Source organism: Amblyomma maculatum, unplaced genomic scaffold (genome assembly GCF_055883805.1).
Source record: "Amblyomma maculatum isolate TAMU_Amacu unplaced genomic scaffold, ASM5588380v1 scaffold_13, whole genome shotgun sequence".
Classification (NCBI taxonomy): domain Eukaryota; kingdom Metazoa; phylum Arthropoda; class Arachnida; order Ixodida; family Ixodidae; genus Amblyomma; species Amblyomma maculatum.
The window spans coordinates 16,631,607-16,648,049 of NW_028146738.1; the positions used below are offsets into that span (position 1 = coordinate 16,631,607).

The 16,443-nt window shown below is 42.8% G+C and overlaps 1 protein-coding gene across 2 annotated transcripts in view; it reads left to right on the forward strand.

Moving 5' to 3' along the window:
- The window catches only part of LOC146172287 (carnitine O-acetyltransferase-like), a 69,906-nt gene that overhangs the window by 17,171 nt on the left and 36,292 nt on the right, over positions 1-16,443 (forward strand). For both annotated transcript variants that reach the window (XM_084585957.1, XM_084585958.1), the window contains exons 8-11: positions 2,056-2,228; positions 3,440-3,540; positions 8,519-8,641; positions 15,135-15,257. In XM_084585957.1, coding sequence (XP_084442083.1) covers positions 2,056-2,228; positions 3,440-3,540; positions 8,519-8,641; positions 15,135-15,257 — 520 coding nt within the window. The remainder of the gene's footprint in view (positions 1-2,055; positions 2,229-3,439; positions 3,541-8,518; positions 8,642-15,134; positions 15,258-16,443) is intronic.

Below are 16,443 nucleotides of genomic sequence, written 5' to 3' on the forward strand. Positions count from 1 at the left end.
TGACTGAGTTAAATGTAAACTAGAAAGCGCAATGTATATGAAAAACTAACAGCCAACATTGTTCAACTCCCGTGCCTACTGCTAGCGCATGCAAGGACGACGACGAATGAATGACTGGGTGTGTGTTTTATATGACAACTCTTAATGGGCTTTCTGATACTCCAAGCACCCCACACTAAGAAACAATATATTGCCGACAACTATAGTGAACTAGAAATCATATTTCTAGCTCAGTGTACCGGCAACTTAAGTCAGAATTTCACTGAATAAGAACTCAATCTTTTAGTTCTTTGTAACATATTCGCCTATAGTGCGCGGCCAATGTTTTATCCTGCTCGATAAAAAGACGTTTGACGTCTGTTTCATCGTACAGACGCAGCCAAGGTCATTCACAGGTTAATATATACATGAAGGCCCGTAAGATGTTCCCATTTTGATTTGTTTTTTTTTTCTGTCTTTAGGAAAGGTGCACGAACAGAAATGCAACATTCTCCACGATGGCTTGCAGCAAAATTTGCACGATCTGTTAAGCTTTTTTAATATACTCTGAAGCTGTTCATTCAAAAGTTCATCATCTTATCTGCTTTATTTTTTAATTTTCTTGTGCAAAGGGCGAAAGCATGCTCTGATCGTGCATGCTGGCTGAGACGCATTGTGAATCTTCACCATTTAGCATTGTGCACAATATTTACTACTCAGTACGGACGTGCGTATAATCCCCAACAATTGATAAGATATAATTTTACCTCCTGTAAACATCCTGGCTTCAAAAGTAACCTATTACGCTGCCCAAAGACCGCATCAGGCGCTCAGCGCGTTCACCTGCGCTCTTGCGAAAGTGACCGGAAACTGCACTGGAATTCAGAACTTACAGTTGGGAGCCCGAAAAAGCGGGGATATAAAAAATCTTACCATTGTAAAATTCATCACTGACCCAGCCATTAGTATGATTAAAGCAGCATTACATGTATTGCTTCGGTGATTGTCTTAACTAAACATGCAGGCTTACTGACATGCCCACACTGACTTTCCCTCTCCGCACAATCAATTTTTATGAATGCGTAGACGTTAATAGCCACATCAAAATACTTCTTAACACCCGGTGAAAAAAATGAGGGAGCAGTGCAAAGACTCAATAAATAATTACTGTGAAAATGTCAGAGTCTTTCTGTTCTCGCATCCCCATGGCTACTGCCGGCGCTAAAATGAGGTGGTGCGTGAGGTGCTCGAACTATACCCTTTCTTTACAACTCACAGGTGCTTTCTTCTCCTAGAAAGCGACATGAACTCGTGATACATTCCTGAAAAGAACGGCGACATAGGCCATGATGTGCATCTTATGTGAAAGCATCGTCTGCTCTTCTGCCAGTAAACCACAGGGTCATTAGCTTTGCTTCCCCGCAGATTACTTTGACAAGAAAGATGACGCCTGCATCAAAGCAGCGGTGTTTAAAAATAAGCCGACATTCTTGCTCAAGCTGCACAGCAGCAGACCGCATTGCGTGCCGATGCATTCCGAACATTCTAACACCGTGGTTCCGAAAGCCAGAAATGACGACTGTCTTAGTGGCACCACCTGTTAGGGAGAGTGGAACTACTCTCTGTAAACGATTTATATACTATGAGAAGACTTGCAGCTTTAGCTCTGCAGCTGGACTTGGACCTCTGTATACAACATACCTTCAGGGCAGCATCCTAAGTGCTTTCTTCCACCTCCTAAGTGTTTGTGGGCCCTGGCATTCCACCCAAGTGCTGCATCCTGAACATACTGCTCCCACTTGGCTGTACCTACAGCTTGCTTGTAATGCAGGTGATTTTATTAAGGCATTGCTGCCGCTGCAAATATTTCTTCACGAAATCCAGTTTGAAAATTTTTCATAATTGACACTTCTCGTTAGTTGACCAATGATCAGTTTTTCTCGGGATGTATGTGCCTGCTTTGAACAAAGGCTTCAGATGGAACGGTAAAATTTCCACAAAATTATTCATTGATATGCAGCACCCTTTAGTAACAAGCAGCTCACTGTCCTCATTCAGAAGTTACCTTTGATGCAGATCCTTGCAATGCTGAATCTCTGGAGTTCATCAAGAAAGCCATCCTTGTCGTTTGCCTCGATAAAAAGTTGAAGGTCAAGGACCCATATGAAGTGGCCTGTGCTTATCAAATGCTCCTTGGAGGCAGACATGGGGAAAACGCTGCTAATCGGTGGTGTGACAAAACTGTTCAGGTGTGTATTCATTTTCCTAATATAGACTGGCTTGAAAGGCTCCTTGGTGGCAACCGTGTTCCTGTAGTAGCTAGTGCACTCCTAGATATGTCGATTCCAGATATATCTAATCATTACTTGTATTAAACAGTTAAGAAGGTGTCACCACTCATGAGGTGCACTCGGATGTGCGCACGTGCCTAGCTTCACCTACTACCAGGTGCCAAAAAGGAGGGCACGCTGGGCGCACCGTGGCTCCATGCGCGAAAAAGTGATCGTTGGAGAGCTATTAGGGGAAGCGCCCTTTCAAGGGCATGTCACACTGTTCAATATATTTAATATCTGCAGAAAGGGAGTTTGATAAATGCAAACACCGTTACTATACTTTTCCCTGAAATTTTCAGTGCGATATTTTGAGTGTTCGATATAAGCATAACACAGTATATTGGGGATCGATTGTATCTGCAGCCAAACTAAGTAACTATCATTGTGAAACTTTGTTGGAGACAAAAAGTTGCGACAATGTGCGAGCTCTATGCTCAGTTTCACTATAAGGAATCCAGCAGTTTTTTGTGGGAAAATTTTTAAAATTTATAGTGATGAACGTGCACAGTACTGTATGCAGTTTTTTTCTGCCTGATAATGTTTTCTTCTATATAAATGAAAATATAAATTGGTTTTGAGGAGATTGAAGGACACAGTACCTGACCTTTGTGCCATGAGGGAAGGAGCAAAGGATAGAGTGAGGGTAGAAAAAGGTGCATTAGTGAAGGGCTCCAGAGTAGTTTCAACTATCTTTAATGTGCACTGGCATTGCACAGCTTATGGGGAACTTTTGTGTTCCACCCCCATAGGAACGCAGCCACTGTCCCTCAGGCTCATTAGCTGAGCTCCTTAACCACTGAGCTAGTGTGTATAATACCTGTACATAGTAATAAGTTTATATGATGACATATGCAACAGATTTAGAGCCATCCTGGCCCAGGTAATTTTGTTGCGGTTAGCTTTATCAGGCCAGAAATATATGTGAAAGTATTCTTGCGAAGCAAATAACGCCTTTGTTGGGATAAGTTTTCTGAACGTGCTAAACAGTTTGACAGAATTTGAATCAGAAAGACGAGGCAGATTTTAATCATTGCCTGCTTTTGGTGAATGTTTCTGCATTTTACCTCTGACCCCCACTTGCACATAGTGTTACAGTGATTCACTGAAAATATTTTATTTTCTTTTAGCTGATTGTTGGTGAAGATGGCTACACAGGGCTTCTTTATGAGCACAGCCCATCAGAAGGTCCTCCCGTGGCTGTGTTGGTGGATCATTGCTACAAGTACATGTATGTGAATTAGTAGCCAAAAAAACTCTCGTAGGTGTACTGCTCTTGAATGCACTTGTTATGGATGCCATGTTGTACTAAAGCCCTCTTCAGCAGAAAACTCGGCTCCGGCATAGTTGCGTTGAAAGTGGAAAAAATCACGAACTAGCATGCCTCTGGCAGGTGGTAGTTGTCAGGTGAAATGGCAGGGCAATGGTTGGTTGGAGAGGTGTGTGAGGTACCTTATGACATGGTTGAGTTGGCAGGAGCTGCCAGCTTGGGAGGGTGTGACGGAAATCACACCCAGAACCCTTGGATCTTGATTCAGGCACGCTACCCCTAGACCATGCAGGCACGTTTATATACAGCTTGATTGAAATGAGGCTCTATTATATTGAGCGGTATTTGATGGCTGTATGCTTGTCATTTTGTGCAAGATAATAGGGGCACAAATTAAGGGATCACTGATTAAGCTTTAAGCAAGTAGAAAATGGCATGCATGAAAACAAGCATCCACAAGGGGAGCCAAAAACGGGAGCCATTTCATGCTCTTAAAGGCGGCACTCGAGTGTCCCCCAAATTTTATTTTTTGGCGCTAAGAGGCTGCGAGACGTTAATTTAGCAAGGCTAAATAACGCTGATGAGTGATAGGTATTCTCTCCCTTGTCTCTCCACCACAAGAATTTTTAAACTAACTTTATTGACACTGAAGGTATCGGTGATCAAAAGTTGCTTCTGTTCAACTTTTGCACTTAAAGCAAATAAATATCATCTGTCGTGAATACATTTGTGTAACATGTTTTTGTTTTTTTCTGAGCTTGTGGATGTAAATTTTGTAAATGTTGGATGACGCAGGTATTTTTTGTTGCCATATTATATTTGTACCTTCAAGATTCTACTCTGGTGTAGCACCTGTGCTCAATGGACAGCATTTCTGAACACTTGTAATAGACACTTTTAATTAGTGTAGTCACCTCAGCATACTTGTTTAATCACTTCTTAAGATTTTTCTTTTAGTATTTATACTTTGCAAGGCAGCCAGATAATGTGCATGAAGTGTCTGTGCAGTGCAGTGTTGTTGGCTACTGAGCTGTTGGCTACTGTTGGCTGTTGGCTACTGTGCGCATTCTTTGAGGCTTCCTAAATGACAGCAGTTCAAGTAACACCCTCTATCTTCATGTATGGCCAAGCCATAGTATTCAAGATTTTGTGAGAATTTTGTCATTTGATTGCTTACACCGGTAGCGGGATAACGGGGTAGCTCAGTACTGTATGCTTATATAGAAGTGTGTGAGATATCAAGAGGCACAAATTAAGGGACTGGTATTTAAGCAAGCAGAGACTACATGTGCACAAACAAATAACAGTAAGAAAAGCCATGGATGGGGAGTCAATAACGCTGTCGTGGCATACCTTTAAAGCTAAAGCTTTAATGTCCCCCACAATGTTTGTTTCTATCATATGCTCTGTGAACAAGTTCTACACTTTTATGCCTAACTACGGGGCCATCTAAAATGTTGCGTCACCTTGCACTCACCTTCTTATATTAGAAGAAATGTGCTGCGTGACAGTAAATTCGAGGATGTAGAGAACCACATACAGTCGAGTCCACTTATAACAATATTCAAGTGCCACGAAAATTTCGTTTTTATTACTGATAATTGTTATAAACAGGTTGCACGAAAAAAAGCATAACTGCAAAGAGCGGTCACATATGGCTAGTGACATGCGAGCTCTGCCGAGGCATCGTTTTGGTGGCCCCAAAAGGGGCCTTCTCAAAAATATGAGAAGGTTGCCGGAGCCGCCTCTCAGCTTGAGAAATCCTGAAGAAATGCTGGGGTGAAATCACCACAAGCATCTCGCCTCATTGGCTTGCGCGAGAAAGCCCCCATGTCCGTCAGCTTTGCTTGCCGATATCCTTCTCCATGGCATCCAGGTACTCCACATAGTGCAATAGAAGGTCCCTCGCGAAAACAAAGGCCCGGAGAGACTGAATCAACTTCAGGGCCTCCTGCAAGGACAATGTTGAGGCACCCTGCCTTACCGCGTCATCGCTGTCGTCGTCGCCGTCAGAGTCGTCACTGTCCGATTCAAGCACATTCGCAACGATCGCCTCATCGGTGAGAAGTTCTGATGTTGCTAACGCTTCGTCCGCATGCAGAAACACTTCGAGTCATGAAACATCCTCATTGACATCGGACCAAATTTTTGGCATCACTTCGTCGGTAGGAACTTCGCACGCTTTCTCTAAGTCACTCCTGCCTCGGACAAAGCATGTTTTCCTAAAGCAGTTCCGCACTGTAGAAGCGGCAACTTATAAACTGCACGGCTCCCTGCCTCTTGTTCGTGCGGCCATGTCGATCAACAGCGACAATACATCACCTTAAAGGCCCACTGTCCACCCTCCGGTCGAAAATATTTTCTTCCCCGGTGACTGTGAGACTTCGCCCCTAGAACACAAGGCCGCAAAATGTTTTTGAAAAGAATAATTAATAACGCAGTTACAGCCACCGCAATCACCCGATTCTGTCATGCTTCTTTCCTTCCATTCCCTCGCAAAGGTTTTTCACTTTCCTGCCCGAGGTTGTCTAGCCTCCTCAAGACAAATTCCCCTTCCTCCTCCGCGTTTGGCGGGAGGTGGGGCGTGGCACTCCGCGAGCTCGAAAAAAAAGAAAAAAAAACAACCGAGGGAGTGCGCGCCGCTGTATTCAGTCTGGCCGTGGCGAGGGAAAAGCGCGCAGCGAGCGGTAGACACCCATCCTTCTCCCGTCAGTCAGCGAGATGGACCAATGGACGTAGTTCGCGGTACGTACGTCGTTACTGTGGCCCGTCGAGCCAGCGCAGGAAACGGGGAAGCTGGCTTCCCAAAGGAGAGCATGAGAAAGCTTTGAATTGTATTTTTCGAGGCTTTGCGGCGCGCGTATCTCTGTAGCATTTTGCACAGACTATCTCCGGTACCTAATTGAAACACTGGGCTCCTTTGCTTAAAAGGGCCTTCCCTGGACAGTGGCCCTTTAAAATTGGCGATCACGCCGGCATCCATGGGCTACAAGCCTGCCGTCGTGTTTCGAGGCAAGAAAAAAAACTTATACATTTGGGAGCTTGGGCATGGAGTGGTGGGCACTACAATTATCCAGGACAAGTGCTACCTTCCTCTTCGATCGCTCAGTGCGCCAAATAGACTTTAACGGCCACTTGCGAAAAAGTTCTCGTGTCATCTGTGCCTTGTGGTTGTTATGGTAGCATACTGGTACCCTGGCAGCACTGCAGAAGCTGCGGAAAGTTTTTTACTTCCCATTGACAAATGCGGGGCACATGTCATTCTCGTCCATGTTGGCGCACAAAAACACAGTGAGGCGCAGCTTGCTGTTTTTGCCGCCCTTGCACGTGTCTCTATTCAGTGCATGCGTCTCGCAGGGCAACATCTGGAAAAACAGCCCCGTTTCATCGCCATCGTATACGTTGGCGTCAACATAGTTGTCGAGGATGCGGGGCAGTGTTTCCTGCAGCCACTTCTTCACCTCCATGTCAAGCAAAGCTCCCTCGCCGGTGACGGCTTTGTAGACAATGCCATGCCTCTCTTTGAAGTGCTGTATCCAGCCGCCACCTGGCTGAAAGTCCGCATTGTTAAGGCAAACTGCTTTGCTTTTGTGGCCAGAATCTGCCTGGTGATAGGCAAGTTCTGGGCGCAGGCACCAAGAAACCACTCGTAGAGGGCCTCCTCCATCATCTTATAGGCACCTTGTCGAATGCGTTTGTGCCCACTGTCAAGCAAGCACTTTTCTTTGACTCTATTGCGATAGTGCATACTTCTTAAACAAGTCACACACTTTCTTATTGTCTTTGTAGTCCTTCACAATACTGCACTTCGTCTGCAAATCGAAAGCCGTGCGCTTTCTTTTCACCGGCAACGTCGTCTGATAATCAGCGTGTGGATCAGCCATCTTCCTTTTCAGCGGTGATTCAAACGAGACGGTGAAACCACATGGCCAGGAACGACTTCGACGCAATCAGCTGAAACAAACAACCAAATCCATTGGCAGAACTGCCCAGAATGAGAGGCAAGCGAGCAGATCAGCGCTGTCGGCACCTTGACGAGGTCCATTCGTGTTTCGGAGGGTGGCGCGGCGTAGTGCTATGGGCGCAGCCCATTTGTGTTTGGAAGGGTGGGTGAAAGGGCGGCGGGAGAGAGGCAGCACGCGAGGCTGGCGATGCGGAGAAGGCCGGAAAACAGATTCTATTGTATGAGCGCACAGCGCACAGCGGGGAGGGTGCAGCGGCTGGATTTTTTTTTTTTCTTTTCAAGGATTTTGCATTCCACTACCTTTTGGCACGATCACTCGGGAGCCAGACTTCATTGTTATAACCGATAATGCGGCATGAGGGCACTGTAGTAAGCAGGTTATTTTACTATAGAAAACATGCAAAAGTGGACGGTTTAGCAGCTTTTCATTGTTGTAACTGATATATTGTTAAAATCAGTATTGTTATAAGTGGGTTCAATTGTATTCTCTGAAAAAAAAAAAAAAGTAACGCTGTAGTCAACTTGCCTTTCAAACTGAAATATTTCATCTAGTTTGTAAATAACAGGGCTACCAACTGCAGCAGTACCTACAGAGTGGTGGTAGTTTATGTATTTGTTTGCCGTCATTCTGATCCTGCATAGACATTTTTGCACGGCAAAATATGTTTCCATACTATTACTGAGTCTGGATACCAGAGTGATATCGGTTTCTTATCTTCTTCTTATCGGTTTCTTAGCATTCACACTTGCAAGGCAAGGTTTGTATGTGTACAAAATGTTTGCTTTTGTTTAAGCCATGGTTTGTTTCAGCCATTACATTGCTTATGGGAGATTGCTGAACACAGTTTGTTGCTAGAAGTACTATATCGTTTTGGCTGGTTGTGTTCTTCATTTTGCATAGTTGTAGGTCTGTAGCATGGCCTCTAGGCATAACCTTTCAGAAAAGTTTAAATTGGTTCTGCTTAAACATTTCAGTGACAAGAAGCAAGGCTCTCCACAAACGAGGAAAGCTGCTGACAATGTTCCAAGAAAGCTTGAATTTGAGCTCTCTGCAGACACCATCAAAGACATTGAAAAGGCACATTCTTCACTCTCTAGGTCAGTATTGGTTTACGAACAGTGGGGGGAAAAAAACAAAAAAAACATCCTGCTTGCAAATGAATGCACCGGTGGCAGCCAGGCTAATGCATATTGACAGTGCGTTTACAAAAGCATGCTTGCTGTGTGTATACTCTGTGTCTAACATAACTTGCAGTACATTTTGCTCTACTTGTGAGGGTATTGCTGGAATGCATCAGCCTTTCCCCTTCCGATAACCTTCTCCTTTTAATTCTAATTAGGCTTATGTTTGGAGGTTACTGCACCTTACCTCTCCGCCGAACTTGGCTTTTGGTGATTGACTTTTGCATTTTAATATGTAACACTCGCTTATGAGCGGCCCAATGCACCTACAAGGGAACAAGAGGGATTCCGCCCCGTATGAATTCTGGGAAAAACCCAAATGCTTTTTTTTTTTTTCCTATTAGTATTACTATACTTCTATGAATATAGGCACCTTGCTGATGTAATTCCAGAACTGACAAGAGTGCCTCGGGAAGATATTTTTATAGGTCCTGGGCATGCAATATTGTGACACAAAAGTGATGTAGGGTCCATGTCCCTCCTGTGTGTCCTGTTGGTTTTTTTTTTTTTCATTCTACGGGAGGAGGGAGCGAGAGGGTGGCTGCAAGATGTCTCTCAGGTCCCATGCACGGGAAGCATAAAAGCAAACGCTTCGCCATCGGAGCATGGCTTCGATTTGGAGGAGGGGGAGCGTCTAGTCGTCCTGCGCACAAAGCACACAGCAGCATGCACAATTTCTTATTTTTTTCCTAACAGCGCGGAACGGATGAAATGAGGGTCAGGCAGGCTAGCCAACTTATACAGCGTGGTTTCAAACGAGTGACAACTTGGAGCTGCCCTCGGCAAAGCACAGAGCAGTATGCAGGCTTGCTTCTTTTCTTTTGTTTTTTCCCTAGCAGGGAGGTATGGGTTGCTTTGGCCTGAACGGCAGCGATGTGACTTCTGCTGTGCGTGTGTACTTGGCTCAATAGGCCACCTTTGCACTTTAAGCTACACCGCTTATGCGAAACAACTATAGTGACTGGAAAGTGTATGGCCATAAGCAAGCAACATCTTGTATAATCTCGCAGCTTAATTCTAAACATCAACGTTTACGTGTCCTTAGGTAATGCTCTCAGTCTTAACAGTTATTTCTTTTCCGCCTCTACAAAACTGGATGTGTGTGGGTGCGCGTGTATGCAAATAACTCATGCACAGGTACTGAATACGTTTGCAGCCCCGCATACGGTCAGTAACTCTTGCACGTTTTCATACAATGAGGCAAGCAAACGTACAATCCCAGCGGCACGCTGCGCAGAAGCAGTCTCATGACTCCAAATCCCTGCATCACTTCAATTACCACCCACCCCACCAAATTACAGGAAGAAATAGAACCAAAGCATAAGATTACAAACACACAGAATCTGCACTCACTTTACATTCTCCCACATCGTGACTTTTGACTGAGCAACCTGAGCAGCATACTTCTCTCAGGGAAGAAGAAAAAAAGCAGAAAAAAAAAAACACTCCACTGGATATGTGTATACGATCAATAGAATATGTCACCCATGTGTCACGTGCTTGCGCACAAAGGACCTGGAAAACTTTTCTCCCGAGCGTCTCTACTGTAGCATAAGTGTCCCATGGTGGCCACCCGCCGGGAACTCCGCCGTGGATGCCCGTGTGTGCTTTGGTCACTATAGGTGTGCATATAAGGAACAAAAAATGATGTGTTGTACAACATTCTCCTGGCACTAAGTTTTTAAATTCATGTTATTTAGTCCTTTGTTGGCACACAAGTATTTGTATGCGTGTGCGAATAATGCAACAATACTTTGCCTCAGCACACATCGCAGGTAGTATATTACTTTCGCCTCCATGATTTCAGTAAAGCAAATGGACGTTCAGAACCAATAAATGTCATCTCTCACTGATGAAGAGGGTACCTCCTAGATTGAACTAAAGTAAGGGGAACAACTGAATGGGATTACAAATTTCAGTAACATCTCAGTGAAGTTACACCATTTGAAAACTATTCTGCTACCATTTTCGTAGACATAATGACTAAATATTTTCATCATTTCCTTTGCATTCATAAAGAACTCGACAGTAATTCAGAGTAGAAAAGGCGAGTTTATCAGAGCTTCCTTCCGCGAGAATGTTAGTCAAAGGATGTCCCAATTAAACATCGACTTATGACCGACATCGCCGTTCACATGCACTGAAAAGTAATGTATATATTTAATCAGTGCACGTTAAAGAACCCCAGGTGGTCGAAATTTCCGGAGTCCTCCTCTACGGCGTCTCTCATAGCCTGAGTTGCTTTGGGACGTTAAACCCCACAAGCTAAACCAAACAAAAAATCGTGAGGGATTTGCTTCCTGCAGTCTTTTTTGACAGCACATATGACAAAAAACAGTTGATCATTTGCAAGTGAACCCGCGCAAGTTTCGGATTCACTTTGCACCAAGATGGAGCTGGAGTTGGTTTACCACAATAAAAATAAATCTGCAGTGCAGGACCTACACACTCTGTTAGAATTTCCCGTAAGCATGGTTGCATGCATGTTGTTACCACCCAAGTAAAAACGCAACAAGAAATTCGAACAAAGGAGCATGAAAGCAGTGCTTCATTCGCACTCTTTTTATCATCCATGCATGTCAGAAAGCAATGACCACCATGTGACAACTTTCCTGCCACACTCAGGGCTATAGCAGCTTGATTTGGTGGTTGTCCTGGACCTAAAATGGCAATACTGTGATAAGACATGTCATTAGCATCTAAAAAACATGCTCGCACAATAAAAAAAAAAATAGAGAAAGGTTGCATTAAATGCGGCTAACTTTAAGCTTGACCAGAGTTAGCAGCTTGATCTTTTTTTTTTTTTTTTTTTTTTTTTTTTGCAAGATGCATTTTCTTGCGATAACCCACTGCGTGTATGTAGCAGCTGTCGCCTTTTTAACTTTGCAACATAATAAGAGAAAAAGATCAACATTCTGGAACCTCTGAAAGCCCTTTGAATCTTTAGAGGGCCTGGGGATTCTCCACTCCGCTTCCTAGCTCACAGTGCTTCAGCTACTACTGGCGCCACCGTAGGCATTCATCTAGATCACTTTTGTGCCTCTATTCAAGTGATCCAGAATATTTGTTTTTACCCTGTGATTGATGGTGAAAGGTGATTTTACCAATGAAATAGAGAAACAAAATGGCAGTCTCTGCAATGGGGGGGATTTGGTGTCATCTTCGAAAAAAGAATCAAACTTCTAAGTTCAAAGAAGGAAGTTACGGCTGGTTCCTTGGGGCACAAAGGATGTCCTATTTATTGATTATCTGGAGAAAAAAATGCAGGACAGTAGAAGAGGAATAATATGCTAGCCATCTTCGAAAGCTGCACGAGGCTATTAAGGAGAAACATCGAGAATTGGTGGCAAGATGCATCCTTCTCGTGCATGACAGTGTCCTCATTCACAAGTCTCATATTGCTGAGGCTGTCGTTCAAGGGTATGGCTTCAAATTGCTGAGCCACCAACCTTTCATTATTGGTTTGGGCCCTGATGACTGTTTTTAATTATCAAACCAGAAGAAAGACATCAGAACAACAAGGTTCAATGACGTGAGCTTGCATCAAACTGCCGGAGACTAGTGGTTTGGTAGTGTGGAAGAACTTTTCTTTTCCCTCGAGGTATCAAATTTATTCCGGGAAAATGGGAGAAGTGCATTTGTGCTATGGAAGACTAAGTTGAAACATTCATTTTTTTTTCAATGGCCTGGCAGTTTTTTTTATACGAGTTGAAAACTTTTTTATCGCCCCTTGTACGAAAAAAAAATTTTGATAGACTCCAATATCGTGACTTTCTGTAGAAGCACATGAGCATGCTGTTGCCAGAGGGAGAGTGCGTGATGCACTACCTTGCTTGAGAACTTGGCCCATTAAAATAAATCGTATTCCGATCATTTTGCTATTCCTGCAGATGTCTACAAACACAATTCATGATGTGGATGAGCTGTAGTGGCCGCGTTTTGATGGAGGCAAAATGCAAGACATCCATGTACTATGTGATGTCAGTGCACATTAAAGAACTGTGGGTACTTGAAATTTCTGGAGTTATTCCCTATGGTGTCCTTAATAGCCCGAGTCACTTAAACTTTGTCGTTACCAGAAGGAAAAATGGCTGTTCTTCATTGGTTTCTGACAAAAAATTTTTGCAGCAAATTATACGAGCGATAAAGATAGGTAAGAAAGGTATATGCCAATGATGAAAATGGAATTCAAATTTGAAAAACATTTATTTTAACACAGATACTCGGCAAGAATATTGAAAAAAAAAATTCGGGAAACCCAAAATCAGTTGTATGGGAGTGCAAAACATGCAAAACATGAATTTACAAGCTCCTCTTTTGAAGAAAATTAGTAAAATAGATTCTCGAACATACAAAATGTTTTAATATTTTTGAGAAACTTGCTAGTAAAATCTTGAAATTATAACACAAAAATGTGTTTTGAGGTAGAAATGTTTTCCTCATGCTACCTAAAAAAGGCTGATTTCAGCCTTTGATTTGAAATAAATTTTACTCCCGAAAACAAAAATGTAATGAAAGCACAATTTTTATACCTAAGTAAAGTTTGATAACAGTAATTTAAACCATTCTTAGTTTCAACTCTGATTGCTTTTGAGAATTGTGGGAAAAATTACGGAAACAAGAAGTGTAGCCGCCTTAACATTTGTGATGAACTCTTGATATGAAAATTAGAAACAAAATGCGATGAAACCAAATAAAATATGCCGTAACTTTTGTTCACCAATAGCCTATTTACAAAGAATTCAATGGCTGTACTGCCGTGAGCACGTCGCGGGCGGACACACAAGCTTTGACGACGTAGACACGAAAGTGAACCTGCCCTTGTGGATGTTTAATCGCTCAGTCCTCACAATCCCTGCGGTGAAGCATCCTCAGATAGCGGTGGGGCAAATAAACTCCGAAAAATCAAGCAATTGGTCACAATGCATCCGAAATTTCAGGTGCTCATATACCTTGCCTCTGTGGATCATATCATGGTTCCGTGAAAAAGTCTAATCGTCTAAGACTAATCGAGCATATCCGAAAAATTAGGAGTGCATACTTGTTCAGGCACATGGCATTTAGAATTACTGTGGTAAAAAACAGTTTGAAGGAGTTCACTGTTTTGCAAGACCTTATACTGATGCTTCGTAGCACCCAGAAGGCCTGCTACATAATGTCAATCTAAGGTCGATGCCCGGAGGTATACTCAGCCAAAACAAGATCCTCAATTTTGCTATGGCAGAAGGATGTCTCCCTATTTGTTGCCGAGGCACTACAGGTGAGAGAAATATCAATCGTGATATATTTGCATTGAGTGAACGAGCTCCAAGAAAGAACAAACAAATGACAGAAACTGAAACGTACGTGCACGCAGCCACGAGCATTCCGGGTTGTTGTTTTTGAGTTTCAATATGGGAATAAAAATTTGTGGATGCAACATTGTCTTCCGAGCCACTGCTGCTGATAGCATCTAACAATTCTGCTCCAGAGCCAACAAATTCACCTGAAACAGTTTTTTTACGAGCGAATGTTGTTCCCGAGGTCGATGCAATGTTGGGAGCGTTCCACGCCGCAACCTGAATTTAAGAGGCATTTGAAAAATAGCCGCCATGCAGAAAAAAACAAAAAATAAACTGTGCTGTAAACAAAAATATAATGTCTAAACTACAAACTACATGACACTGCACTGGTGGCACGAAATTTGAACTTCAGTTTTTCTATCACTGGGGATCGAATCACAGTGGCTTGGAAACAAAAGAGTTATGACAGTAAACCTTGTGAACTAGCGAACTGACCATTATCAAAAAGAGGAAATGTGGTTGCTAAAGCATGATCCAGACGACAGACAAAACTGCCAGCTTCAGGTAAAAAAAAGAAAGAAAGAAAAGGTTGGGTGAGAGGGGAGGTCTTATTCTGTCGCCAGTTCTTTTGGCAGGCTCCTGCGTTTCTACGAGTAGAACAGTTGAATTGTGCAGAAATGGTATTTTCATTTGTTTCTTTACTGCCGAAGGGGCGCACTTGTGTCGTGAATCTGTGTTGTTTGTGTGGTGCAATTGTGGCAGTGAGTACCTGTCTTTCTTCTTGGGCGGCACTAGAAGGGCAGTGGGAGGAGGACAATATTTTGTGGTGCGCCTGTTCCGTCATCTGCTCTCGTGGCTCGTCGTGTGCATGTGAGCTGCTGGCGGGCCTTCGTCGTGTCACTAGTGAAGCGACCTTCTCATCCGTGGTCGTGATTTTGTGGATCCCGCTTAGCACAAAATTCTGCAAACAATGCTAGAACCTGCTATTTCCTGGGGAATCTCTGAAAGCTAGGGCCTTAACGGGGGCACCTTACTGAGGTGTTATCTTATTCTCTTACTGAATAGTATTTTCTTTGCAAGTTTTAGTGCGATGACTGATCTGCATAAAAATGATTTCCGGTTTGCAGGCTTACGGCGGACTTGGACCTTTTTATTTACAAGTATAGGGGGTATGGGAAGGAAGTCATCAAGTCTTTCAAGTTAAGTCCGGACAGCTACATTCAGATGGCAATGCAGTTGGCATACTACAAGTGAGTATACCCAAGGAAGCCATTTTTATGGGAGAGAAAACATAGAAAATCTAAAAGGTCACAGCTTATTTCTACTTTCATTCTTCTGTCAAAATTGGGGCTTTTTTTTTTCTTTTTTACTTCAGCACTTAAAAAAAAAAAAAACAACGAAGTTTGAAACTGCCGCACATGATGCACAGCGAACTAGAAGATGTTTCTGCTGCTGTGCTGCACATAGAAGTGATGTCTTTGTTCCAGGTGAATTCGTCATTCATGATGCAAATAGGTAGTTTTTTATGGTATATAACAAATACAGTTAATATTTTATAGAACACTGATCTGGGTAGCGCTCTGGCATATTAGACAGATTTGGCCACCAGTAATACGTACCATATTTTTTCTTCAGTTTCAGCATAAATGTGCATTTTTGAAACAGTGTTATTCAATGAACCATTGATTGTTTGCCTGAAAAATTCTGGCATTTCAAGGCTGCTATTTCATACCGCTATAACACTTTTTGCAGTTTTGCACATCTATGTGAAAAACAAACCACTGTTATTTTAAAACGTAAATTTTGCACAAAGTTGTTATCGGTGTTCAAGTATACTATGTTAAAGAGGAAAATTGCTTATTTTCACTGGAAACAAAAAATAGCACCTGAAAAGGTTAATGCAAAAGAGCTGCATCCAGGTCTGGAGATGTGACTTGGTTGGAGCTCGAAATTAATTTCATCTCATGTGGGACTATCTGTCGTGTCCCAAAATCACTGTACACATGTATGTGCTTGGCTTGCATCGAAATGTGACTCCCACTAGAGAGTGTCTTGTTAGTTTCCCTTAAAAGGTCGAGATTATTAAAGTTGGATTTTACTTACTTTAGTTATTTAATTTGCCTATCACCTGGTTGATGGTATGGATGTGATCGATAGTCAAGTGCCCTTTCCAAAAACCTGCTTGATCTTTTGCTTGATTGCAGTCTAAGGTTGCCCTGATTCTATTAGCGATTACGTTAGTACTAAATACCTTATGTGTTACAGACAGTAAGCTTAATGGTCTGTAGTTTTTCAAGTCCTTAGCATCCTCTTTCTTATGAATTAAAGGGACAGAACACTGGAATTTAGGTCTCTTTTTCGCCGCAGTGGAAAGATTGATGTTTAAAATGTTCGATTTCATAATGGTTTTGTTAGAAACGGTGTAGAAAATTTTTA